Source organism: Drosophila elegans, unplaced genomic scaffold (genome assembly GCF_018152505.1).
Source record: "Drosophila elegans isolate 14027-0461.03 unplaced genomic scaffold, ASM1815250v1 contig_149, whole genome shotgun sequence".
In the NCBI taxonomy this organism is placed as follows: Eukaryota; Metazoa; Arthropoda; class Insecta; order Diptera; family Drosophilidae; genus Drosophila; species Drosophila elegans.
Window position 1 is genome coordinate 20,501,490 of NW_024545513.1, and position 23,645 is coordinate 20,525,134.

General features: G+C 44.7%; 9 protein-coding genes across 9 annotated transcripts; 4 read left to right on the forward strand and 5 right to left on the reverse strand.

Annotated features, from left to right (window-relative positions):
* Positions 1 to 172: 172 nt before the first annotated feature.
* On the reverse strand, positions 173 to 3,049 carry LOC108147738 (DNA replication licensing factor Mcm3). Its single transcript, XM_017274469.2, has 3 exons — positions 1,563 to 3,049; positions 1,259 to 1,492; positions 173 to 1,184 (listed from the first exon to the last, which is right to left on the reverse strand). The coding sequence occupies exons 1-3, from the start codon at positions 2,919 to 2,921 to the stop codon at positions 315 to 317; spliced, it is 2,463 nt and encodes an 820-aa protein (XP_017129958.1). The 5' UTR covers positions 2,922 to 3,049; the 3' UTR covers positions 173 to 314.
* Positions 3,050 to 3,825: 776 nt separating this feature from the next.
* Positions 3,826 to 8,118, forward strand: LOC108147697 (RNA-binding protein 4F). Its single transcript, XM_017274416.2, has 8 exons — positions 3,826 to 4,158; positions 4,227 to 4,750; positions 5,153 to 5,328; positions 5,388 to 6,335; positions 6,410 to 6,928; positions 6,985 to 7,105; positions 7,173 to 7,275; positions 7,341 to 8,118. The coding sequence occupies exons 1-8, from the start codon at positions 4,141 to 4,143 to the stop codon at positions 7,689 to 7,691; spliced, it is 2,760 nt and encodes a 919-aa protein (XP_017129905.1). The 5' UTR covers positions 3,826 to 4,140; the 3' UTR covers positions 7,692 to 8,118.
* LOC108147698 (something about silencing protein 10) lies at positions 8,106 to 9,548 on the reverse strand. The gene has a single exon (XM_017274417.2). It carries the CDS (start codon positions 9,463 to 9,465, stop codon positions 8,161 to 8,163), a length of 1,305 nt encoding a protein of 434 aa, XP_017129906.1. The 5' UTR covers positions 9,466 to 9,548; the 3' UTR covers positions 8,106 to 8,160.
* A 226-nt stretch (positions 9,549 to 9,774) lies between these two features.
* LOC121467575 lies at positions 9,775 to 11,151 on the forward strand. The gene is made up of 7 exons (XM_041709309.1): positions 9,775 to 9,990; positions 10,050 to 10,133; positions 10,194 to 10,337; positions 10,409 to 10,492; positions 10,553 to 10,666; positions 10,733 to 11,063; positions 11,138 to 11,151. Exons 1-7 carry the CDS (start codon positions 9,808 to 9,810, stop codon positions 11,149 to 11,151), a joined length of 954 nt encoding a protein of 317 aa, XP_041565243.1. The 5' UTR covers positions 9,775 to 9,807.
* A 2,163-nt stretch (positions 11,152 to 13,314) lies between these two features.
* LOC108147625 lies at positions 13,315 to 16,464 on the reverse strand. Its single transcript, XM_017274281.2, has 2 exons — positions 15,430 to 16,464; positions 13,315 to 14,329 (listed from the first exon to the last, which is right to left on the reverse strand). Exons 1-2 carry the CDS (start codon positions 16,263 to 16,265, stop codon positions 13,501 to 13,503), a joined length of 1,665 nt encoding a protein of 554 aa, XP_017129770.1. The 5' UTR covers positions 16,266 to 16,464; the 3' UTR covers positions 13,315 to 13,500.
* Positions 16,465 to 16,834: 370 nt separating this feature from the next.
* LOC108147626 (thioredoxin-1) lies at positions 16,835 to 17,679 on the reverse strand. Its single transcript, XM_017274282.2, has one exon. The coding sequence runs from the start codon at positions 17,672 to 17,674 to the stop codon at positions 17,243 to 17,245; it is 432 nt and encodes a 143-aa protein (XP_017129771.1). The 5' UTR covers positions 17,675 to 17,679; the 3' UTR covers positions 16,835 to 17,242.
* A 929-nt stretch (positions 17,680 to 18,608) lies between these two features.
* Positions 18,609 to 19,681, forward strand: LOC108147751 (thioredoxin-2). The gene is made up of 2 exons (XM_017274481.2): positions 18,609 to 18,689; positions 18,776 to 19,681. The coding sequence occupies exon 2, from the start codon at positions 18,784 to 18,786 to the stop codon at positions 19,276 to 19,278; it is 495 nt and encodes a 164-aa protein (XP_017129970.2). The 5' UTR covers positions 18,609 to 18,689; positions 18,776 to 18,783; the 3' UTR covers positions 19,279 to 19,681.
* A 278-nt stretch (positions 19,682 to 19,959) lies between these two features.
* On the reverse strand, positions 19,960 to 21,298 carry LOC108147749 (U1 small nuclear ribonucleoprotein A). Its single transcript, XM_017274480.2, has 2 exons — positions 20,832 to 21,298; positions 19,960 to 20,358 (listed from the first exon to the last, which is right to left on the reverse strand). Exons 1-2 carry the CDS (start codon positions 21,182 to 21,184, stop codon positions 20,061 to 20,063), a joined length of 651 nt encoding a protein of 216 aa, XP_017129969.1. The 5' UTR covers positions 21,185 to 21,298; the 3' UTR covers positions 19,960 to 20,060.
* Positions 21,299 to 22,010: 712 nt separating this feature from the next.
* On the forward strand, positions 22,011 to 23,484 carry LOC108147706 (cyclin-dependent kinase 7). The gene is made up of 2 exons (XM_017274429.2): positions 22,011 to 22,137; positions 22,212 to 23,484. The coding sequence occupies exons 1-2, from the start codon at positions 22,072 to 22,074 to the stop codon at positions 23,205 to 23,207; spliced, it is 1,062 nt and encodes a 353-aa protein (XP_017129918.1). The 5' UTR covers positions 22,011 to 22,071; the 3' UTR covers positions 23,208 to 23,484.
* The last annotated feature ends 161 nt before the right edge of the window (positions 23,485 to 23,645 follow it).

Genomic DNA, 23,645 nt, shown 5'->3' on the forward strand with positions numbered 1-23,645 from the left:
AATTATGGAGAAATTTGTAAGATAGCAACAAATTTCTCCAACTTGTTTTTTAACATATACGTATACAAATCGATAAATATATGTTTATGAATTATACATATTTGGTATAGCCGTATAATAATTTTCGAAAACGAATTATACACACAAAAAAAAAAACGAAAACGCTACATAATTTGCAAAGATAGTACCAAAAAATGTTTATTATTATATAAATTTAAACAAAAAACACAACTTAACCGATACATGAAGTATATAATAGATAGTGGATGTAAGCTTTGATGGACCTGATGAAGATGCTCCGATGGAATGTGAGATTAGATGAGGAAAACAATGTCGTCGGCCACCATGATCTGGTTGTCCTCGGTCATGCGATTGACGGCTGCCTCGATTTCGCCGCCGGTGAATGGCTCCTGGTTGCCCACGTTGATGGCCGTGGTGATCCTGGCCAGCGGCAGGCTCTGTTCGCGTGCCTCGCGGAACAGGCGCTGCAGGTTGTTCTTGAATGCGCCCAGTCGTGGCTCGCTGATGGAGGCTGGCTCCGACGGCGGTGTCTCACCCACCGATGACTGCTCCTCGCTGGAGATCAGCAGCTGGGGACGAGCGGGAAGCGAACGACGGGTCTCGCGGCGCGTCAAGTCCCCAGCATCCGGTTGCGGTGTCTCAATGTCCTCCTCATCGCTATCCATGCCCACCGGCGCAGTGCGTGTACGCTTGGAGCGACGCGACGGAGAGTGCTGACTGCGTGCCACACCGTTCTCACCGTCATCGTCCTCCTCCTCGGATCCACTGTGCCGGCGACGCTTGCTGCCGCGCTCCTTCTCCAGCACCTTCTTGAAGTAGGCGAACTGCACCAGCTCAATGGCTGCATGGGCGTCCTCGATGGTCACCGACTTGGACATGCGTGCCCTGGCATGAGCCGTCGACAAACGGATCAGGGTCTCCAGGGTACGGGCCGTAATCGGCTGGGTGCGGGCCACATCCGTTTGGACCGCCTCCTGGGAGCGCAGGCGGGAATACTCATTGGCGATCGCCTCGCAGGCCTGCTCGCCCAATTTGGGCTTCATGCACTTGGCAATGTGTATGTACTTGCGCATGAACTCCACGGACAGGATCTTCTCGTGGCGCTGGCGGGATTTGCCATGCAGCAGGGCATCGTACTTCTCATAGACCTCAGTGTCCTTTTTCTGTACCATTAATTGGGGATACCGCATTAATACAGATACATGACAGATAATGAATATTGTTAGCCAAAACTCACCTCCTCACTGCTGGAAACAAAGGACAATGAATCCGCATAGGAGCTACCCATGGACAGGGGCTCTCCGTCTGCCTCCTTGGGATTGCGATAGCGATGCATGCGCACCACATGGTCCGAGATCATCTGGTCCACATCGCTGTCAATCACGTCCAGCATCACGAAGAGCAAATCGAAACGCGAAAGCAGCGAGTCCTGCAGCCCAATGTTCTCCATGGGCGTTTTATATTGATCATACTAGAAAAGGGTTGTAAAAAAATACCACAATTAGCCAGCAATTCTGTAGGGGATCAGGCTGTAGACTCACCCTTCCGTACACCGGATTGGCGGCAGCCAAAACCGAGCAGCGAGCATTGAGCGAGGCATGAATGCCCGCCTTGGAAATGGTCACGCGTCCCTGTTCCATCACCTCGTGAATGGCCGTGCGATCGATGTCGCTCATCTTGTCGAACTCATCGATGCAGACGACGCCGCGATCGGCCAGGACCATGGCGCCGGCCTCCAGACGCCGTTCCCCGGTCTCCTGATCCGTGGTAACCGCCGCCGTGAGACCCACGCCACTGGAGCCACGTCCCGTGGTGGGAATTGCCCGCGGAGCGGTGTTCAGAACGTAGCGCAGCAGTTGCGACTTGGCCACCGAGGGATCACCGATGAGCAGGACATTGATGTCGCCACGCAGCCGTGTGCCGTTCGGCAGGACCTTCTCAACGCCACCGAGGAGCAGACAAAGGATGGCCTGCTTCACATACGCATGTCCATGTATGGACGGCGCCAGACTCTTGCTGAGCAGCTCGAAGATGTCGTTGTTCTTGGCCAGCTTCTTGCACAGCATAATGTCCTCGCGCGAGATGTCCAGATTGCTCTCCTTGCTGAGCAGCGATATATTGTTGGCCAGCAGAACCGTGCGGAAGGTGCCGTTGGTGTAGCCGCCGCGCTTGCTGGGCAGACAGCGATAGCTGCCCACGATTTGGACACGATCGCCGGGCTTGCAGTGATCGACGAGATCATCGTCGCAAACAATGTCCACGGAGCGGGGCAATTGGCCGGCCGGAGCCTTCTCGGGCATCTCCTGAATGGTCAGCGTCTGGTGATCCTTGTAGACAGATAAACCGTATTCGGTTTCCAGCAGATTGCCATCCTCATCCTTGGTGGGATAGGCAGCACCGGAGGGCACGGCCTCGAAGGATGTGAGATCGGTGTACTTGCGCTCCATGACCTTGCGCGTATTGGGACAGTAGTGGACACTGCGCACCACCTTGGGACGGATCAGCGAGACCTTGGTGACAATGCCCTCCACGCAGACCATGTTGCCCAGATAGATGGAGGTGAGGGAGCGCGGGGTGACATGGCGATTGCCAAAGCAGCCCTCGAAGCCAACGAACAGATCCTCGTGCATTTTGGCATAGCCGGGATCCACTGTCGAGGCGTATTCCTTCAGGGCCCGCCCGAAGGCCAGCTGCTCATCCGCCGCATTTCCCAGGAGGCCCAGTGCCCGCTGTGGATTCTTCCGCTTCAAATCATTCACGTTCACGATCAGACGCTTGCTCTTCTCCGCAATCATGTCCTTGACGTGGCCCGCGTAGATGCCCTGATCCTCCTCGTCGTCCAGGAAGTCCACATACTCTCGCTGGATGTCCTTGATGAACTGCTCCCCGTCGTGGGCCATTATTATGTCCAAATTTATCACTCGGTCGGGTTAATCGGTTTATATATATATATATAAATATATATATATATATACAAATCAAAGCCGCTTTTTTGATCCGCTCGGAAGCAAACACAAATGCAAACAAAACTGGGGATTGCAAAAATTGCACGCCACAAACTAATTTTTGGCGGGAATGCGCATGCAATGTGACCAGGCGAGCGAAATACCACGGCTTTGTATATGGGTACAGTGAAGATACGCTACGCGGTAATTGTGTTTAATCTGGAAAATCTCAAATGAAGTTCGAAGAATGGTTTGTTTTTAATTAAAATGTCGTTCGAAACCGGTCATTTTTTTATACTTAATATATATATATTTTCAATTTGCTGAAATTTGTTCTTCGCTCAGTTTTTGAAATGCATCTATGCCATTTGATTAGGTAATTGTTGTCATAAAATTTCAACCATTTTTGCTCCTGACGGCCTTGAAGCAGTTTTAAGTCCTTGAACTAGGAAATAACACACTTACAGAATATTTGTTTGTCAAATATTGAATTATTTTGGGTATTCCCGAAACGAAAGAATCTATGAATGGCTGAAAATTCAGCAGAAACATATTGAAAATATTCTGCAGCCAATGGGTTGCTGCTGAGACTAAAGAAAGTTGAATATTTATGGACCAACTGACCTAACTTCAGTATATTTCTACTGAATTGTCAGCGAATCAGAGATTCAGTCGTTTCGGGAATACCCAAATTAACTTATGAAAATTAAGAAATTCACTAAACATTTATATATCAAAATCGTTTCTTCACAATCCTCACTGTACCGTTAGGATCCACAGTTCTTACCAGGGCTGCCGAAACTATCGAATGGTCGCTGTCCCCGGGCTTTAGTTAATAAGGTTTTTTCTTACGGTCAAACTCTGGCCACACTGCGCTCGAGGACCTCGAAAGCCCTCAATCTGAATTTTATTTGTCTTTTATCGTGTTTTCCATGATAAGAAAATAAACTTTCAGGGGCGCAAATGTTCGGAAGATATCTACTTTTTCAGTAGAAAAGTGTTTGCTAAGAATTTCCTCATTGAAACATAGAAGTATCGAATAGCGCGATATTTGTTTGGCCAGCCCTGCAGTGGGGGTCTTGTTTTTTTTTTTGTTTTGTTATTTACCTGTTTTACTAGGAAAATCAAATCTGCGAAGATACCGAAGAGTTTTCGGGAAAGAAGAGCAAAGATCATGGACGGCGACAAGCAGGTGAGCCTTGGGTGATGAGTGTGCATATCTAAGAATCCCTTGTCTAATGGGCAATCAAAACATTTCAGCTGGAAAAGCAGCTGGAGAAGGAGCTGGACGAGATGCCGATGCAGGATTTGGACGATGACACCTACGATGAGTACGACCTCGTTGTGATCCCCGATCAAACAAAAAGCCCGCCGAAGCAGCCGGCGATCCAGGAAGTGAAGAGCGATAATGAAGAGGAGGAGCCGGCTGCGGAGCACCACAAGGAGCGCCCGCCAAAACCGGAGGAAGTGCGCCAGCGGATGCGACCATCCTGGCCACCATCGTCCGCTGGCGAGGATATGACCACCATTGAGCTCATATCCTCGGACGATGAACCTTCGGTGGAGGAGGGAGCTGGGGCGGGAGCGGGAGCGAGAGCCGGCAAACGTTCGTCCTCCACCAGCAGCGATGATGTAAGCGTGATCGAGGACTCCGACAGCGAGTTGTCCAGCGACAGCGAAAGCGATGCCCCCGGGGGCAACCAGCTGGAGCGATCCTATCAGGATCTAATGGCCCTGCCCAACAAACAGTTCGCGCAGCTGGTCTCAATCAGCGAAATAGCCTTGTAAGTGGGGATTACCAAGTTACCAAAACTTATTTTAGACTTATCAATAGCACTGTATATGTCTAATATTATTTTCAAATGATTGATATATGTATGTAACACCACAAAGACCAACCATTATGGATACATGTATGTATGTAACACCAGGAACTACAACATCCATAATTTGTTAGTCTTTAAAAAATGTATAAATCAATTAACATAGTTACATATATCTAGAACTCCATTTGAATAGGGAACATTTAAAGGTGCTTTGCAATTGTAGATGTGAATCTATAATAAAATAGGTTTTAATAGGGCCTTTTAAATTGAGTTTTGATCGTAGCCATACATATCTAGGGATAATTGATTTAAATTTCCCGAATTTGTACATTTTCGATGTTACACTCTTTATCTGTTTAGTAAACTCAACGACCTGGAGAAGATTGAATCATCGTTGCTTGCGCTGCTTAAGGAAGCCACTGTGCCGGCCCACATCTGGCTAAAATACCTCAAGGCCCGGCTGGTGGTGACCCAAACGCCCGACGAGCGCAAGGCCTTCGAGGAGAAGTGCTCAAAAGCATTGAGCTACTACTACAGTAAGTTAAAAGCCATTTAATAAAGTAAAAAAAAAACCGATTAATATATTCTTTACCAGACATACCGCTCTCCGAATTCATTGTGAACTACCTGGTGGACCAAGGAAATGTGGAAAATCATGTGCTGTGGGCCAAACTGCTGGCGGATTACGACGTAGAGCGTCCTGATTTTGGTGACAAGCTACGACCGCTGCTCGCGACCATCGCCGATGAAAAAGAAGCCGCCGCATTTGAAGAACTCCTGCAGAAGCATTGCGTCAGCTGGAAATGCAGCCAAGTGCAGCGGGATATAATCAAACCGATTGTGGACGACTTTAAGCGTCATCTCGACGAGATGAAGACGCAGCACAGTGACTGGGCTTGGTCAAAGATACACAAGAGCCACGTGGAGGAGGTGCAATCGCTGGCCCTAGACGATGACTTGAAAAACGCGGTGATCCGTTTCATATTTGAACGCACCGTGGCCAAGTTTCCCATAGCCGATATCCTGTGGCTATCCTACATTCAATTCATCCAGGCCGAAGGCGAAGGCGGCAGCGTGGAAGAGGACGAGGAAACCGCTGAGGCGGCGGCCAAACGTGAAAGCCGCCTGAGCAAAGGCTTCTTACGCAGCACGGCCCTCGATTTGGCCAAGCGTGGAGTCCGAAGTCGTCCCAGTGTGCGTCTGAATCACAGATTCCTCGATCTAATGGAGCGTGCCGACTACGAGCAGCCCGAAGTTGACGCCCAGATTCGCACAATTCTGCAGCGCATTGTGCCGGACATGAACATGACGGTGGAGCTGCACCTGGACTATCTGGCCTATCGCGTGCGCAACACCAATGCCGGGGATGAGGAGCAGGCCGCCAGTTTGCGTGCCGCCTTCGCTCGCGTCTGGGAAGAGCTATCTGCCGTTTATGGCGACGAGGCGGACACCAGATACGAGGTGCTGCAATTGTGGGCACAGGTGGAGTACACACACCTGGCCAGTCCGGCCAACGGTTCGCACATTTGGCGTCAGATCATGGGTGAGCAGCGACCTCCGCGCTCTCTATAAACACCGCATTCAAAGCATTTCCTCCTCCTCCTCCTTCCTTCTCAGGTTATCCTGGCAGTTCACATCGTGGCCTGCTCTGGCTAGGTTTCGCCCAAATGGAAAGCGAGTACAATGCTGGTCAGGGCACGCGTGATGTGCTGCGTGAGGCTCTGTCACAGCCCGCCCTGGAGGACGGCATCATGGTGCAGGAGCTCTATCGACGCTACGAGCGCTGCTACGGTACCTATGAGTCCATAGCCGCCTGTCAGGCTCTTGACTTGCCCGCCGACTACATGAGACAGCGTTCGCGTGTGAAGCCCACTTCCCATCAGGCGATTTCTCGCCATCACCAACCGCCACAGAATCACGGTGAGCCATTGAATCGCGAGCAGCGACGTCGTCAGGCGCATCAACAGCAGCAACAGCAGCAACAGCAGCAGCAGCAGCAGCAGCAGGGCACCAAAAGGCCACTGGCCAAAATTGCTTCGAAAACTGCATCACAGGATGGTACGCCGCCAGCATCGAAGGCCAGACTCACTGCACATCCCGCTGCAGAGAACCGAGAATCTAACTTTAAGTATTCGCGTGAGTCGCAAGCATTGAGCATAGGTTGTATCTACTTAAATGCGTTCATTTTGTAGCACACTTGGAGAGCAATAAGATCTTTGTGAGAAACCTGCATCCCGCCTGTTGCAAAGAGGAGCTGCAAGATCTGTTCAAGCCCTATGGCAACATCAAAGATGTGCGCCTGGTGCACAAACAGTGAGTTAAAGTTATATTGACTTGGGTGATCTGAAGAATTATAAATATTTTCGTTCTTTTGCGCCAGGAACAAACAGTTTAAGGGCATTGCCTATGTGGAGTTTGAATTTCCAAAGGAAGCCCAAGCAGCGGTGGCTATGCGCGATGGTTACCTGTTGAGGGGCATGAATGTGAGTTATCCTTTCTGTTTCTCTTTTTTTCTAAACTAATATCAACTCGTGATCAACTCGTGCAGATTTCCGTGGCCATTTCAAATCCACCGCCAAGGGGTTCCTCGTCCGATCTTCCCAAGCCCAGTGTGGCGCCCAAAAGACGCGTGCCCACTTCGCTGATACCAACGACACTGGTGCGCCAGGAGGTGGCCGCCAAGAAGCGGCGCCTGCTGCAGGTCACCAAGGACGTCGGCGACGTCGCCGGTGGCGGCGAGCCAACCACATCAACGTCGTCAGCCGTTGACGACACCACTGAGCCAGAGGCTAATGGCAAATCGATCAATGCCTTTAAGGAAATTAATGACAAGGAAAAGGAGCCAGTTGCTGTGCCCAAGTCAAACGAAGACTTTCGCAAGCTATTTCTTAAGGATTAGGCCATAATCCCTACGGTCGAGAGCCGTAAAACCACAACGAGTACACCGTATTCAAAGACGAATATTCGGAATTTAAAATGTAAGATTTTAGACAACCCAAACTGAACGAACCAAAAGGTTAAAACAAAAGTGTACAAAATGAAGCAGACGCGTAGACATTGGTTTTAAATGTGCAAAGTTGTAAAAGTGAACCAAATGGAAATTGTAGACAGAGATTAAGAAGTACATCTCTCGATTTGTTGCAGAAAAAAATATCTGATAATAAGCATGTTTTATATACATATGTTAGAGCCCTTTAACTTAAAAACGAAATCCTTATATCTGTGAGTTCTGGATGACCAGCAAATGCCACTTAAATATATGATTTTCAAATGTACCCGAGAAACCGAAATAAAATGTACAAAAAGAAGCAAGTTGGTTAAAACAATGAAGGTCTTGTTGATGATTTATTTGATAACTGCTAAGTGGACTAAGTGCGGAACTTGACGCTCTTGGTGACGCTGGCCTTAATGCCGGACATCTCGCCGCCGTAGCGAGTCAGCTCCTTGCGCACCGTGCGCACGGCTCCCTTGCGTCGGATGAGTGCCTTTCGGTACTTGCCGCGATGCTTGACACGCGGATTGCGCAGCTCCTTCTTGCGGTGCGGGGTGAGGCCCTTGTTCTTGGCCATCTGGTAGGTGATGCCGCGTCGGGCCAACTCCTCCTCCTCCTCGTCGTCGTCCTGCTCCCCTTCAGCCTGATCCTTCTGATCCTGCCCCTTGTCGTCCTCATCATCATCATCATCATCATCATCACTGCTGCTTACTTCGGCCTGGTCCTGTCCATTGCTGTACTTGTTGAGGATCTGCAGCTTGGCCTTGCGCTGTGCCACATCCAGCACGGTGAACGCATCGCCATCTTGAATCCGCTCCAGCAGCGCCTCCAACTGCGGCCGTATGTACTCCTCGTAGCGCGGCATTAGCTGATCCCTGAGCAGCTTGAGCTGCACCAGTCGCTTGACCACCGGATGGAACTTGACGCCACTGCGACGCGCCTTCAGCAGCAGATAGAAGGCCACATTGGAGCAGTGGGTGGTGAGCACGGTGTGGTAGAGGCTGGCGTACTTGAGGGCCGGCACCATGGGCACATCGTGATTGCGGACATAGTTCAAAACGGGTGTGATCAGGTCCCTGACCTCCGTCAAATGCTTCTGAAAGTCCTGGGTGAGACCGATCAGCTCCGGCGAGTCCTTCTGCAGCAGCTGCAGGCGTTCACGTGGCGTCAGTCCGGTCAGATCGGTGGTTACACGCCTCATCTTGCCCAGCTCCTCGTCCTCTTCCTCGCTGCTACCTGCAGCCGCCTGGACATCGTCCAGCTGGAAGTCTTGCTCGCTCAGCCGCTTGGCCAGGCGCAACTGGATCTTCTTGGCCTCCTCCTCCTCGGCGCGGGCCTGCTCCTCTTCCTGGGCATTGTAGCTGCTGTAGTCCTGATCCACGAAATCCGTGTTGTAGTAGGTGCTCCGCTTGCTGCCCCAGTCCATTGTGTTGGGCAGATCGCGATCATCGTCCTCGGCTCCCTCGATGTCGCTATCCCGCATCAGATCCGCCACATCCTCATCTCCATCTGCATCGTCATCGTCGTCGTCGTCATCACTAAATGCCAGGACTTCCTGGCGGGGATCCTGCTGGCGGCGCTTTTGCCGCTGCTGGCGCAAATCCTCCAGTATCTCGCGCTCCTCTGCATCGTACTCCTGCTCGGAACCGGTCAGCTCGTAGTCGTCACCCTCGCTGTCCATTTTCTGGCCGGGATTTGTTCAAGTTCAACAATTAAATCGTACAACACGTGCGTAAACAAACAAGTCAAAAAAAAAGTGTACCGTCCAGCTCTTAAATATACCAAAATCTGGCTTCAAATATACCAAAACATTTTTTAGGCATTTACTATTAATATTTGGAGGTTGTCCTGGCTAACTGTGGAGGGTGCACTCGCTAAGTTTCCAATGCACCCATTCCCATTTTATTTCGCCATCCCTACTTTCCAGACAATGCCCGCGTTGCCAGACCAAAAAAATACCGCCAGTTGAAAATACAGTTGTATTCGGAGGACAAAATTAAAACTTTCCACGAACCAAGTTTAAATGACAGGAAAAGTGACCAAAACGAAGTCACTAAAAGCGCGAGTAAATGAAATCCTGACGGACGCAATGCTCAAAAATGAAGTGTCTCAACGTAACCGATACGCACGTGCCAGATACCGTCTTATGCAGATGGATAGAAAGAATTTGGCCAAAGATCAGGCCCAAAAAGAGGTGATAAATCTGGTAAAACCATGCTTTAGATCAGCAATAATCCACGTATTCTAATAATATACTCTGTCAAGGATACTTCGAAACCCTCGGATCTTGCTGGGAAATCCAAATTTCATGCGGTTTTAGCTTTTCAAAAGCCATGCGACCTGGCAAAGGTGGGTAATCTTTTGGTTTAATGTAAAGTAATGCGTCCACTAACGAATCCCAATTTTCAGTTGGACTCCGAATTTTCCATCCATCCAAAATCCCATCATAACTGCTGGGAAAGGCCAAAACCAGCGACTTTAACTTCCAAGGAGGCATGTGATCAGGAGAATCCACTTAGCCAGGTGGTTGCTGGAGATCAGGCCCAAAAAGAGGTTAGAGAACTGGCAAAACCTGGTTTTAGATCAGCAATAATTATCGTATTCTAATAATACACCTTGTTAAGGTTACTCCGAAGCTTTCGGATCTTGCTGGGAAATCCAAATTTCATGCGATTTTAGCTTTGCAAAAGCCACGTGACCAGGCGAAGGTGGGTAATCTTTTGGTTTAAAGTAAAGTAATGCGTCCACTTAAGAATCCTCACTTTCAGTTGGACTCCGAGTTTTCCATCCATCTAAAATCCCATCATAACTGCTGGGAAAGACCAAAACGGACACTTTTAACTTCCAAGGAGGCATGTGGTCAGGAGAAATCCATTAGCCAGGTTTTTAATTTGAAGACTTTGTTCAGTTTAGGGTATCCTTTCATGGTAAAAAAAACCGTTTTTCAGTCCGAATCGTCTGACCATTTTCCAAGTTGCGTAACCAGCCATGCATCCTCATCCTCATCCTCATCCTCTAGCCACGTAAAGTCCCAGGAGGATAACAAAAACAAGGGCATTTGTCATTTGTCGCAGATCAAACTGCTGGCGGGAGCAGGACCAGAGAAACAGGATGCACAGGTTGCTACGCCAAAAACCGAGCTGTGCACCAGGGTTATTCAGTTAATTCCCGACAGCAAGGAGGACTACATGAATCAATGGCTTATCTCGGCGGCCGGATTGCCCCCCAATCATTCGCCGAAAGAACCTGTGCAACAGGAAGCCATAGAGTTGCCTTGTGGTAAATCTTTCCAAGAATTTTCGGCCGCTGATAGCGATGAAGAGGAGTTAACCGGAACAAATCCCTTTGCCAAGGACACCACCAGTGATCCACAGGCTTTGCCAGTGGATAATCCTGAAGCAGAAGAGGCCAACGAGCTGATGATGGACTTTATGCAACGCCTGCAGTTCCGTGCTGCGATTCCAGAAAGCTGTTTGGTTAGTTTATGTCCCAGCTATCATGTATTTTGAACTTCAATGTTTATGCTTAAATAGACTGATGCTGTGTTCATGGTGGACAAACCCAGAGATGCCGTCGCCCTGGGCAAGGAGTTGCCTACTTTGCGCCTGCAGGACAACTGCCGAGAACAGGACCAAATTATGATCTCCGTTTGCAAAGTAAGTGAAGGTAAAACCATGTTATAATAGTAGTGCCATTTACTATATATTTCTCTGCACATCGCATAGGTTTACAGTCCATTTCAGTTTTGGTTTCATTTCGTAAACGGCTTCCAAGACTCCAATATGCTGGCCGAGTTGAACAGGAACATCAAGTGAGCTTATAGCTGCCCATAACGCCGCTGTTGATTTACCTGCTTTTTGGTTTACGCTTACAACCCACAGCCACTATTATAATAATGAACAAATGGAAAACTACAGCAACCCATTGTCGACGTATTTTCTGAAAGCCGGTTACATTTGCGCTGCAAATCACCGTGCGGGATGGCGACGTGCCAGAATACTGACCACTCCGCCAAAGGATGCCGATTGGGTTTCCATATACTACGTGGACTATGCATCGTCCGCTAAAGTGACGCCGAATGATCTGAGATTCCTGCCCGATTGGTTTACGGATTGGCCGGCATTGGCTGTCCGGGGTACTCTCTCCTATGTCCATCCGCTGGGTCTTCACTGGTCACCGGACAGTACGCTCCAGTTCCGGCGCTTGGTACTCAAACGGGAGCTGCACGCCCAGGTCACCGAAATGGATGCCGATGCGGGCATACTCTTTCTGCGACTTTCGGAAACGAAAACCTTCGATCCGTCGATCAATAAAAAGCTGGTCATCGCAAATCTGGCCGGGAAAAGCGATCACTACAGTCGGGAGCTCATCGACTATAATTGTGGCAGGAGACTACGTTATCTGAGAGAACGATTGCCCAGGTGGGAGTTGGATTTGGATCAATATATAGTAGTATATTATACCTAACTCAATCTCCCTGTTCTAATAGCTTTGAAATTCTGGAGTCCCGTGTGATTCCGCTGCGGGATGAAGAGTTTGAGAACGAATTCGATGACATAATCTATTCTCCTTCCTTCTACAAGGATTTCCAGCTGCCCAAGCTATCGAATCCCTTTCGTTCTGGCCTCCTAGAAGCGCTGGCCGCTTGGATGCCCGCCTACCGAAAGGAGCAGGAGCACTGGTCCCAGATTTACAGAAAGGCCAATCAAAAAGTGCGAGAGGCTCAACATCGGGCTGTTTTGGGCAGGCAGGAGTTAGCACAGGATGAAGAGATTGAAGAGGATCCAAATGATCCGGAAAAACAAAATGTGACAAAAGAACAAAATGAAAATCTAGTGCAAAATGAGGAATTAAAGCAAAAGGAGGATAAAGTGCAAAAGGATCTAGAGCTATAGAAGAAAATATAGGAAAAGAATCAAGGAAAAGAAATGGAGAAAGTCGCAGTCTAATTACATATTAAATAACATCTTAATACTTCATTATCTTCAATTGCATAGATCCAAATACATGGAATTTTTCGCATGTTACATGTGGAGTGACACCTAACATGGAATATTTTTTAAATACCGCTACATAGAATTTTAGCCTGAACAAAAAAAACACTTGTTAATGAAATAGTTAACGAAATTTAAATATTGTTTACCATGGAACTATGTACACTTTATACAAAACTTGCTTTTGACACAATCTCATATATGATTCTTAAGATTTCTAACCCATTGTAAATTCCTTAAGTTCCTTGACATAAAATTAGAGAAACCTCTAATAATACTCGTCTAACGAATACAAAATATTTTGTATTAAATATATGACAACCATGTTATACACATTTAAATTCAATATTTTAATATTGATTTGATTTTATTGTTATTAACCGAAAAGGAACAAACGTTTAAATAATGTGGTTGACTGTATACTAAACGTTCTATTTATCTGTTCGGAAAAGATCTTTTGGCTATAAATATTTTATTTTTAATATTAAGATAGTGAAGACCACATTTTTTCGTTTCAGATTTAAAATCATATTTTATTGCAATTAAAATATATCAATAAGACATTATTTATTTCTGAAATTAGACAAAATATTTAGCTTAAGTGAACTTAGAATTTGAATGAATATTTTGTATATTTCAGTAAACTAATCATCGCTTTCCTTTGGGAGATCTTGCCACAGATTTCGGACTGGTACTCCAGTGATCCTTTCCTGAATATGAAGCTACTGCTCCAAGGTCCCAATGAACTGGAAGGTGGACAGCAGACTCTCGCGTTGAGGAAACGAAAACGGCGACGACTGGTCCTCCTCCTCCTCCTCCGCCTCCTTTTCCCCCTCCTCCCCCTTTGTGGCAGCATTGATGAACTGGCAGAATAGCCTGTGATTCGAGCCAGGTGCTGGCACCATCTCCTCGCAGTGATTGTTTATCGTGAGGCCGGGATAGGACTTGAACCCGGGCATCATCAGTGAGATTTGCCGCCACTTGCTTGGTCCTGGCTGTGTTTCCAGCTCCCAGGGCACTCGTTCAGTGGGTTGATGGCTACCAATGGTGGCCGATTGGAAGCCCAAGGCCAAGCGATCCTCCGTGGCCAGCGGAGCAGGGTGCATCTCCAGATCGGAGGCGTACTGGGAGGCATCCTCCTGGAATTTCTGTGGCGTACTTTCCGCCGTAACCGTGCTGACATTCGTTGAGCTGAGCGAAAAGTCTAGCAGCCGCTGGGGCGAAGTGTCCTCATCCTCGTCTGCCTGGCGTCGTTGTCGCAGCTCGGAATTCTGGCGCCTCAGCACCAATAGTCGCTGTGGTCCGCTGTTGCCATCATCGCTGCACACATCGTCCTGGGACGACAACGGAACTAGCTTCAGCCCACTATAACGCCGATGGTTCTCATCCAGGGAATCGTCCTCCTCCTCCAGCCTCATCAAGTGCTCCTCCTTCAGCTGCGGCTCAGTCTCCTGCTCCTGAGCCCGCCGAATGAGTTGCTGCCTTGGCGGCATCTCGTCCTTGTCCTCATCCGTCAGCATTTCCAGTTGGCGGTAATCCGGATACGGGTAACTGGGTGTTTGAGGAAATGCGGTTTAAAATTCAGTTAAAACTTGACATTTAATCATCGTACTTATTTGAACATAGTTTATTTTTATATATTTTACAATAAGCTATAAAAGAACATACATTATTTAAAATGGATTATGCTAAACTTTAAATGAACAGAAAAAATGTTTGAATTTGTAACAACATAAAGTAGGTAACCACACAAAATTAAACTCATGTAACTAATATACCAAAATTTTTAATTAAAAGACTTATCGGCATGTAAAGCAATACCGATATTATAATTTTTATATAAACTATTTGCAAAATATTTATCATTCAACATATTTAAAGTGTCAATGAAACTATTAGATTTATAAAAAATTATTTTGCAAGAATAACTAAAAAGTTTGTAAAGTTTGTAAAGTAGTACAAAATGGTACTACATTTGAACATTGAAACATAATTGAAAATATAAACTAAGGGAAAGTCAATTAATAGTTAAACCAATGTAACTTTTAAAACAAATTTATTTGAAGTGTGGATACTGATCTGATTGCTAGCAATGCAACATAAAAATATATATGTAATCCTATAACTTAATGTTATAATTTAATATATTATCCAAATATTATATAAAATATACAGTATAAAATCAAAGGGATGTTTCAGTATGATCTTTACAAAAAAAAAACATAAAATTTAGTAAAAATAAACGTCGCATAATCTTAAAAATTAAGGTGGAACGGAACCTCAAAATATATTAACTTTTAAAGATTGAATATAAGCTAAATAAACATAATAATAAATTATTAAACAAATCACCTTGGATATTACCAGAAAATGTAAGAACATAATAGTCTGCAAAATTTTAAAAAATTATTTATAAATTCCAAAGGATGTATAATTTGGATTATAAATAAAAAAAAAATAAATAATTTAAAGTTAATTTAAAGGTTGCCCACAAACAAAGTAAAAAAAAAATATATATATAACTTGGATTACTACCAAATACATATATAAACTTTAGAAAATGTTTAAAATATTAATTATAAAATGAAAATACTTAGAAAGAAACATCTGAATGTAAGGGCTATAAAAATAAATTGTTCAACCAGTGATACCTTATTTCCCGCCTTGGTGCCTGTCGGGGAATGGGATCGGGTTGCAGATTGGGTTGCAGATTGGGTTGCAAATTGGGTTGCAAATTGGGTTGCAAATTGGGTTGCAAATTGGGTTGCAAATTGGGTTGCAAATTGGGTTGCAGCTGTGGCCGACTCCCACCGCAGAGGCGTCGCTGGCGAACCAGGAGCAATCGCTGCAGATTCTGTCGCGACTGTTCGTTGCCGTAGTTGATTCGCTTGGCGGTCCGCTCCCGTCGATCAAGGGCATCTTTGCGGGCATCGGCCACCGCTTGCATTTTGGCCGAAAGCCGGAGCTGAGTCCTCAGTAATTCACCGGCTCCGGCCGCGAATATTTGCCCGTTCCTTCGCGACATCTCCATTCCCAGTTCGCGGGCTCTGGCCAAAGCCCTCACCCGTTGCTCATGAGTCCTTTGCTCCGGCGTGACATTGGTCAATTTGAGTAGATTCCTCCGGATTGGATGGCGTCCACCAGTCGGAGAAGTGGATGGTCCAGTGCGGATTCTGTTGAGATGGGAGGCTGAAGTACCTGGGCCAGTACCAGTACCAGAACTAGCACTAGTACCAACACCAACACCACTACCAGAACCCGTACCAGAACCAGAACCAACACCAGCACCAGATCCTCCCTCCTTGATCTCCTCAATGTCGCGGAAAAGACGCTTCAAACGCACCTGCCGCATCTTCAGATCGATGGTACGATCGTTGAACTCCTGGATTCGCTCGTACTCCTCCGCCAATCTCTGCAACTGTCCATTCCTCTTGCTGTTGTTGAACATCCGCCGGAAATACGGTGTCGATTTGATCTGATACGACATTGTCTATCACTACAACTATATGGCTCGGCTTTTGGGCTAATTATGTTTATGCTCTGTATTTTGGCAGTTTCCAAAAAGCACTGGGCAATTTTGCAGTTTCCAAAAGGTTTTTTTTTTTTGAGTGTGCTTGGCTAACGATATTAATTTTTTCATGTGCGTGACTTTAAGTTTTGTTTGCGAATGCCAGGGGAAAAGGGTAATATCAATGACGTTTCCATTCGCCGCCTACTAATCACTATCATTCGGAAATAAAACGTCTTAAAATGAAACACAAAAAAACTGGACTACTGCGATTTGGATTTTTAGATTCATTCTACAATTGTAAAAAAAAACTACTGTTATGTATTTTAAAAAATTAAAACCAAAGAATTCAAGTACAAAAGAAGACCACTTGTAAATTATGTAGAAAATGATTATGTAAGCTTTATAGAAGCTGCACAAACAAGTTACATATATTGGTAATATTACCTATTACACAGTAAGTGATTAGGGTTCGCTGAAAATCAAGAACTTAGAATAGTTATAAGCTGGAATGAGAAGCCTTAACCCAAGGAAAAATAACTTGCGAGTAAATTTTAGTCAAAGTGGTTACAATTTATTGATCGAATTGCTAAGTGCCTAACCTTAAAGCTATTATTGATTGTCCAAAAGGCATTTCGAGTTGAGTTTAAAACGGAATACAATTCTCAGACCTAAGAGGTTATGTCGCAGACACGCCTCCACGCCCTAAAGCATACATATAAGTACATCAAGATTGAGGTTAGGTTGTTTTTCTTTGCTGGTTTAACACTTTTTTCTTTATAGTAATCTTATTTTAATGACCACACGCGCATCTCCTACTCCCACATCGCTTACGAGCTAAACAATGATACATGACAATAGTTAAGACGAATACAAAAAGAACACATTTTTGTGGGTTAAAATCTAGTTGAGAGCCTGCTCCGAGTAATGATTGTTCACTGCTTGTTCAATGTTTTCTAGGTTTTTACCAACTTGGCCATCATGTCGGTGAGCTTATGGTCATCGGCGCCAGAAAAAGATGCCAAACGGCGATTGTTCTTGATGAAAACGAAGGTGGGCATGCTGCGCACCTTGTAGCGCTCCGTCAACTCCTCAAACTTGTCCACATCGATCTTGAGGACCACGGCCTTGGTCGAGTACTTCCTGGCCAGCGATTTCACCGTACTTTCCATATCCTTGCAGGGGCCGCACCAATTGGCATAGAAATCCAGGACAATCAGTTTGTCACTGGCCGCCTCGATCCTCTTGTGGTAATCGGTCATGGTGCGAATGGCTGCCATTATTGCGGATGATGGATGGTTCGGTGTTGAAAGGTGTTGAAACTGCAATTTAAGATCTTTGCGGACAAAGTGTCGATCCTTCGAATTTGATTTTTGCACTGGAGGCATGGTCGGCTCCACAGCCGTTTTTATAGGCTCCAATTACCGTTTTGGAGACTGGAATTCCCGCCAATTTTTCGCTGAATTCGCGATTTTGCCGCCTCTCTTCAGTCAAAGACAAAATGGCCGACTGTGTTGAGAACAAAATGGCCGACGTGGCAGAGCTGCCAGACGGTGGCAAAAGCGCTCAAGCATCGGGCACACTTATTCACCACTGAAAAACTATCGCAGCTTTGGAATATCTTTTAATTATTATTATTTTATTAAATAAAAGCTATAATTTGCTTTTTCATTTCTTACTTTAATGAATGACGTTTTTTGGGCTATAAATAAGAAAGCTTTTTTATGCCTATTTGTAATTACAAACCCAAAATAATACAAACATTATTTAAGACTTATATTTGATTTAAAATCCACGTTTAGAAAATATAGCTACTTATGATAACGTGTAATTAACCCAAAAAATTGCAGACAACAATAACAATATTCAATAATTTAAAATATATAATATTTTGCCATTGAAAGAGTGTAATTTTTCCCAAAATCAACCCAAAATCAACTTTGCAAAATATTTTTTTTTAGCTTTTTAGACTGGCTTTATTTTGTAAAAGTAAACGTTTATAAAAACTTAAAATTTCTTGGTGTTAATATATAAACATCATCGACCCAATGGTAACAAATTTGAAGATTGCTGCTGTCATCCCCGCGAGATCCATATACAAAATGAAATGTATATTCATTTAAAACAGCTAGAGTTTAATATACAAAACAAAATTCATTTCATTTAATTTAAATCAAGTGTCCTTTGTGGACGCTGAAGCAGAAAAGCCGCCTGTTCAATAGGCTATTACCACCACTGTATATACTGTGGTATTTTCCTCCTTGCAACGAAGTGGTCACACTAACTCACCATGGATGACATTTAAATTATATTTTTCGATCCAAGCAGGCTTTTTTATGTGCCAGATTTCATTTTGCCTTAACTTTGCCAAGTCAGTCTATCATTTCGGCCGCCCAATTCGATGTGAGCAGACGTTTTGCTCCGCAAATTTGAATTAGAAAATATTCAAACTTTTGAAATAATTTGTAAAAACGCTTTTTATTTTCTAGCTTAAATCATGGTGTATCTGGTGAGGAATAAGCAAGATCTCGACAAGCAGCTGGCTTTGGCCAAGGACAAGCTGGTGGTGATCGATTTCTATGCCAACTGGTGTGGACCGTGCAAAAATATAGCCCCCAAATTGGAGGAATTGGCGCAGCAATATTCGGACCGTGCGGTGGTGCTCAAGGTGGATGTAGATGACAACGAGGAGATTTCGGTGGACTATAATGTGACCGGCATGCCAACGTTTGTGTTCATCAAAGGCGGCGAAGTCCTGGAGCTTTTCGTCGGCGGAAATCCTGATAAACTGGTCAAATCCATGGAGAAATATGTTAGCGATGTGGATGCCACGGAGCAGCGTCGCACAACTAGTCACCTGGAATCCGAGGAAATGTGCAGCGCCGCTCCAAGTGTCTCCTCCAGTGGCACCGTCAACGAAGATGTCATGTGCGAACTATCGGAACACGATCAAGAGGCTACGGAGGCCATGGAGGCCATGGTAGATCAGTAACACCCGGGTCTATAACACTTAAAGATACCCCCAAGCTCATCTGGAAATCTTGAAACCGCACCAAACTGTAGATAATTTCAAATGTTTCAGGATTAAAGCTAAACAGCCTTGACATTATAATCATCAAAACAGTATATCAAGACTCAAACCGTCATTCTTCTAACCTCATAATGAAGATACTCTAATCATATTTAATACAACACAAGACGGTGATCTTATCTCGAAGTCGAAATACTCTATATGCTATCTCAATCACAAAACGCTGGATACCAAGGAATAATCTATACCACTAAACTTTGGATATCTACAATTTTGAAACCGAAATATTGTGCGCGCTAGCTCAGCAATTAAAAAAAATATGAACAATCGATTTCGGTTCAATAAAACATACACATACAAATTATTTATTAATTCTAATTGTATACCTATAAACATTGAACTTGATTTTAATTTTTAAAATGAAATTGGTTGCTTGTTTTAAAACTTAACAAAATTAAAAGACTTCACTATATGCATGCCTATATATTAATATACAAGTATATTAAAAGTCTGCCTTAAAGCATTCACAAATCTGAAGAGGATGGGTATAGTTTCATATCTGGACTTTATAAAAAAGTATTTAAATACTACACTAAGATTTCTATACCTCTACATGTTTCCCTTGTTTAAAACGCAAAATTCTATAGGTATATATTGATTTATTCTCTACTTTAAATTAAGAATTGGAGTTGCTTGAACAGCCAGCGAGCGACCTTTACACTTGGTCCGTGTATGCGGCACGCTCACTTCTTGGCGAAGGTGATCTTCATGGCGTGCGTCGGCGTAATTCTGAATCCCTGGAGCGCCTCCTTGGCGGCATTACTTTGCAGCTCCGTGGTAAACTCCACGAAGGCGATGTCGTGACGATTCGGCACGAGACGCACCTCCTTGAAGCCAGGGAACTGGTTGAACAGCATGGACAGCATCATCTCGTTGGTCTCCTCGGGCAGATTGGTGAGGAAGAGGATCTGGTTGGGTGGCTGCTCCGTCTGTGTGTTCGGGTTCGAGTTCTCCGCGCTGCTCGGCTTCTTTTTCTTGTCCCTGAGTGGCAGAAAATTAATAAGTTAAGTGAAGTTGATTACACATATTTTTGTAATCAGTCTAACTAAAATTGTGCCCATTTCCTATTACAAACCAATAAAATTTAGTCAGGCACAATGATAAAACAATTATGTGCAGGAAAATAATGAAATTCCCTTTAAATTCTACCAAAAGAGCATTAAAGATTGGTTTATGAGCAAAAATTCGTAATATTTAGTCTGGTAATCACTGCCAGTGAAAGAAGTTTTCAAATTGATGAAGTATTAAGTCATATTTCACTCAAATTATAAATAAGGATTAAGGAACACACTAAATGAAAAGCCGGATATTTAAATGACACTTGGATGTGATCTAAAAACAAATCATAGGAACTGATGGTGCAGGTGTGATAGTAAGCAGTAGGATTGCCGTATAAATTGGTACATGCAGGGCGAGAAATCATTCTCTCCAGGACTTAAAAGCATGATACTCACTTCTTTTCCTCGACACCTGGCGCCGGTTTTGGTGGCTTAATCTTCTTGGGTCGCTCCTTGAAGGTTCCCTTCAGCTTGGCCACAATATCCGAGTCCGATTTCGAGTAGGCTATCTGCATGGGCTTGTCGTAGAAGGGGAATCCCTGCATGGTGCGCAGGGCATTCGAGGCGCTTCCGATTTCCTTGAAGATTACAAATGCTTGGCCGCGCATCTTGAGGGTTTTCAGTGCCACAATGTCCAGTATTTGGCCGAACTGCGAGAAAATCGCGTAAAGCGACTTTTTCAGCTCCTCCTTCTTGATCTTTTCGTTCAGGTTGTTGATATAGATCGTCTGGTTGGGTCGCACGTCCATCCTGCCGGCCTTTTATTCAATTAACTCGACAAGAAACAAGTAACTTTTTTTGTGGATAAAAAAAAATGCTCCCTTTCGGTGTGTCGGTGTTGAAAAGTGCCCAAACTGTCAACGCGTTGTCGCCTTGCACCGGCGTTATCGATAGCCGCCCAGTGTTGTAATGCGGCAGTGGAAATAAGCTATAAAGTAGCTAGATGTTTACATCGTACAATAAATAAAATATAAATAGATTTTGATCTTCAAAAAACAAAGTTTCCAGTTATTATCAATATTCTGAAACGATGTTTAATTGATTACAATAACCTTGTATTAAAGATGATGATCTACTAAAATTAGAATTAGAAATATAAAAAGTGTTCCTATATATTACTCCTTTTAACAACACCTACTTTGAAGAAATATTTACTTTTTGTATTTGAAAGCTCGTTGAAATCGACGGTTGCTGAAGAATGGTTTAAATGGTTAGAATTTTGTTTTAAAAGAAAGTTATTAGTAAGATTCAAATGTTGATGCTTATTATAATTTTTTTTATATTTTTATATTTTACAATTGTTTTGTAGTGATTGTCTTCCCTTTAATAGCTGTTAATAACAAAATATGATAGATAAAATTCTTTTTGTGAATTAAATAAAAAAAATGAGCATTTCGAATTCTATTTTAAAATATTTAAAGTTAGCATAAACACCATTTTAAATAGGTATCGTTAAGATTAAATTTCTTTTATAAAAAAAGCTAAAATTTTCTGGCTTGAAAGCCAACATCTCTACTTGCGATAACACATTTTATTGCGATAACACATGCCGGCGTCTATCGGCCAAATTGAATTGTTTTGATTTGGCCTCGCGGCATTTCTTTGTTTTTTGTGTTATTTTTGAGGATTCCCTAAGATGCTGCCCAACGCCAACGACAAGAAGGATCGCTACGCCAAGTTGTCCTTCCTTGGCGAGGGTCAGGTGAGTCCTGCGTAGTGACAGACCAAATAAACCCAACTTACATGGGCTTTTCGACTCTCTTTTCGACCGACCAGTTTGCCATTGTTTATAAGGCCCGGGACACGGTGACGAGTCAAATTGTGGCCGTGAAGAAGATCAAGAAGGGTTCCCGCGAAGATGCACGCGATGGGATCAACAGGACGGCTCTGCGGGAGATCAAGATCCTGCAGGAGCTGCAGCACGAGAATATCATCGGTTTGGTGGATGTCTTCGGGCAGCTGTCGAATGTCTCGCTCGTTTTCGATTTCATGGACACCGACCTGGAGGTGATCATCAAGGATACCAAGATTATCCTGACTCAGGCGAACATAAAGGCCTATGCCATAATGACTTTAAAGGGCCTGGAGTACCTGCATCTGAATTGGATACTCCATCGCGATCTGAAGCCCAATAATTTGCTGGTCAACAGCGATGGAGTGCTGAAGATCGGTGATTTCGGTCTGGCCAAATCGTTTGGCTCGCCGAATCGCATTTACACTCACCACGTGGTCACACGGTGGTATCGTTCGCCGGAATTGCTCTTTGGAGCCCGACAGTATGGCACTGGAGTGGATATGTGGGCGGTGGGCTGCATCCTGGCGGAGTTGATGTTGCGGGTGCCCTTCATGCCGGGCGATTCGGATCTGGATCAGTTGACCAGGATCTTTGCCACACTGGGAACACCGTCGGATGCGGAATGGCCGCATTTGGGCAAGCTGCACGATTACCTGCAGTTCAGGAACTTTCCGGGCACTCCACTGGAGAACATCTTCACCGCCGCTGGCAATGATTTGATCCACCTGATGCGCCGCCTGTTCGCCATGAATCCCCTGAGGCGCGTGTCCTGCCGGGAGGCCCTGAGCATGCCGTACTTTGGCAATAAGCCCGCACCCACGGTGGGCCCCAAACTGCCCATGCCCTCGGCCATTTTGGCCGCCAAGGAGGGCGCCAATCCGCAGGCCGGCGAGGAGAAGCCGGCGCTCAAGCGAAAGCTGGTGGAGACCACGGTGAGGGGCAATGGATTGGCCCAGAAGAAGCGACTGCAGTTCTAGCTTAGCATAAGGTATCAATAATTTGTAAGAGCGTCAAGGAATGCATTGCAGTCCGGGAACAAATTAATCGCCACAAATGGTATCTTGCATATTTAATATTTCTAATTGATTTTCATTGTTGAATGAAGAGTTTGTAATACAAATTTGTTCACATCAAATTGCTGCTTTCATATGTAAATTCCTAGCGGAAATTAATTGAAGAAGGCACTACGTTCATTGTTCAAAAAATGTATTGCAACCTTCGAAGAAATGAGTTATAAAACTTTCCCTAATTTAACTTTACTTTTTTTTTATTATTCAGCAAAAGAGGAGGAAATCTCTTTGTGAGTAAATTAAGACTATGCTTAATGTGAAATTGATTTATTAAAGATGCGATGCAAGGCAATGAAAAATGGGTTGTTCTTCACAAGAAATGTCCATACTATTAAAAGAATTCTG

Coding starts and splice junctions, on each gene's coding strand:
- LOC108147738 (XM_017274469.2), bottom strand. CDS start 2,921: ATGGCCCACGACGGGGAGCAGTTCATCAAGGACATCCAGCGAGAGTAT. Junction 1,493..1,562: donor CCAATCCGGTGTACGGAAGG/GTGAGTCTACAG, acceptor ACCCTTTTCTAG/TATGATCAATATAAAACGCC. Junction 1,185..1,258: donor TTGTTTCCAGCAGTGAGGAG/GTGAGTTTTGGC, acceptor TTAATGGTACAG/AAAAAGGACACTGAGGTCTA.
- LOC108147697 (XM_017274416.2), top strand. Junction 5,329..5,387: donor AGCATTGAGCTACTACTACA/GTAAGTTAAAAG, acceptor ATTCTTTACCAG/ACATACCGCTCTCCGAATTC. Junction 6,336..6,409: donor CATTTGGCGTCAGATCATGG/GTGAGCAGCGAC, acceptor CTTCCTTCTCAG/GTTATCCTGGCAGTTCACAT.
- LOC108147698 (XM_017274417.2), bottom strand. CDS start 9,465: ATGGACAGCGAGGGTGACGACTACGAGCTGACCGGTTCCGAGCAGGAG.
- LOC121467575 (XM_041709309.1), top strand. CDS start 9,808: ATGACAGGAAAAGTGACCAAAACGAAGTCACTAAAAGCGCGAGTAAAT. Junction 9,991..10,049: donor AAAAAGAGGTGATAAATCTG/GTAAAACCATGC, acceptor TACTCTGTCAAG/GATACTTCGAAACCCTCGGA. Junction 10,134..10,193: donor AGCCATGCGACCTGGCAAAG/GTGGGTAATCTT, acceptor CCCAATTTTCAG/TTGGACTCCGAATTTTCCAT.
- LOC108147625 (XM_017274281.2), bottom strand. CDS start 16,265: ATGTCGTATCAGATCAAATCGACACCGTATTTCCGGCGGATGTTCAAC. Junction 14,330..15,429: donor GCACCAAGGCGGGAAATAAG/GTATCACTGGTT, acceptor TCAAACACCCAG/TTACCCGTATCCGGATTACC.
- LOC108147626 (XM_017274282.2), bottom strand. CDS start 17,674: ATGCCTCCAGTGCAAAAATCAAATTCGAAGGATCGACACTTTGTCCGC.
- LOC108147751 (XM_017274481.2), top strand. CDS start 18,784: ATGGTGTATCTGGTGAGGAATAAGCAAGATCTCGACAAGCAGCTGGCT.
- LOC108147749 (XM_017274480.2), bottom strand. CDS start 21,184: ATGGACGTGCGACCCAACCAGACGATCTATATCAACAACCTGAACGAA. Junction 20,359..20,831: donor CCAGGTGTCGAGGAAAAGAA/GTGAGTATCATG, acceptor TCTGCCACTCAG/GGACAAGAAAAAGAAGCCGA.
- LOC108147706 (XM_017274429.2), top strand. CDS start 22,072: ATGCTGCCCAACGCCAACGACAAGAAGGATCGCTACGCCAAGTTGTCC. Junction 22,138..22,211: donor CCTTCCTTGGCGAGGGTCAG/GTGAGTCCTGCG, acceptor TCGACCGACCAG/TTTGCCATTGTTTATAAGGC.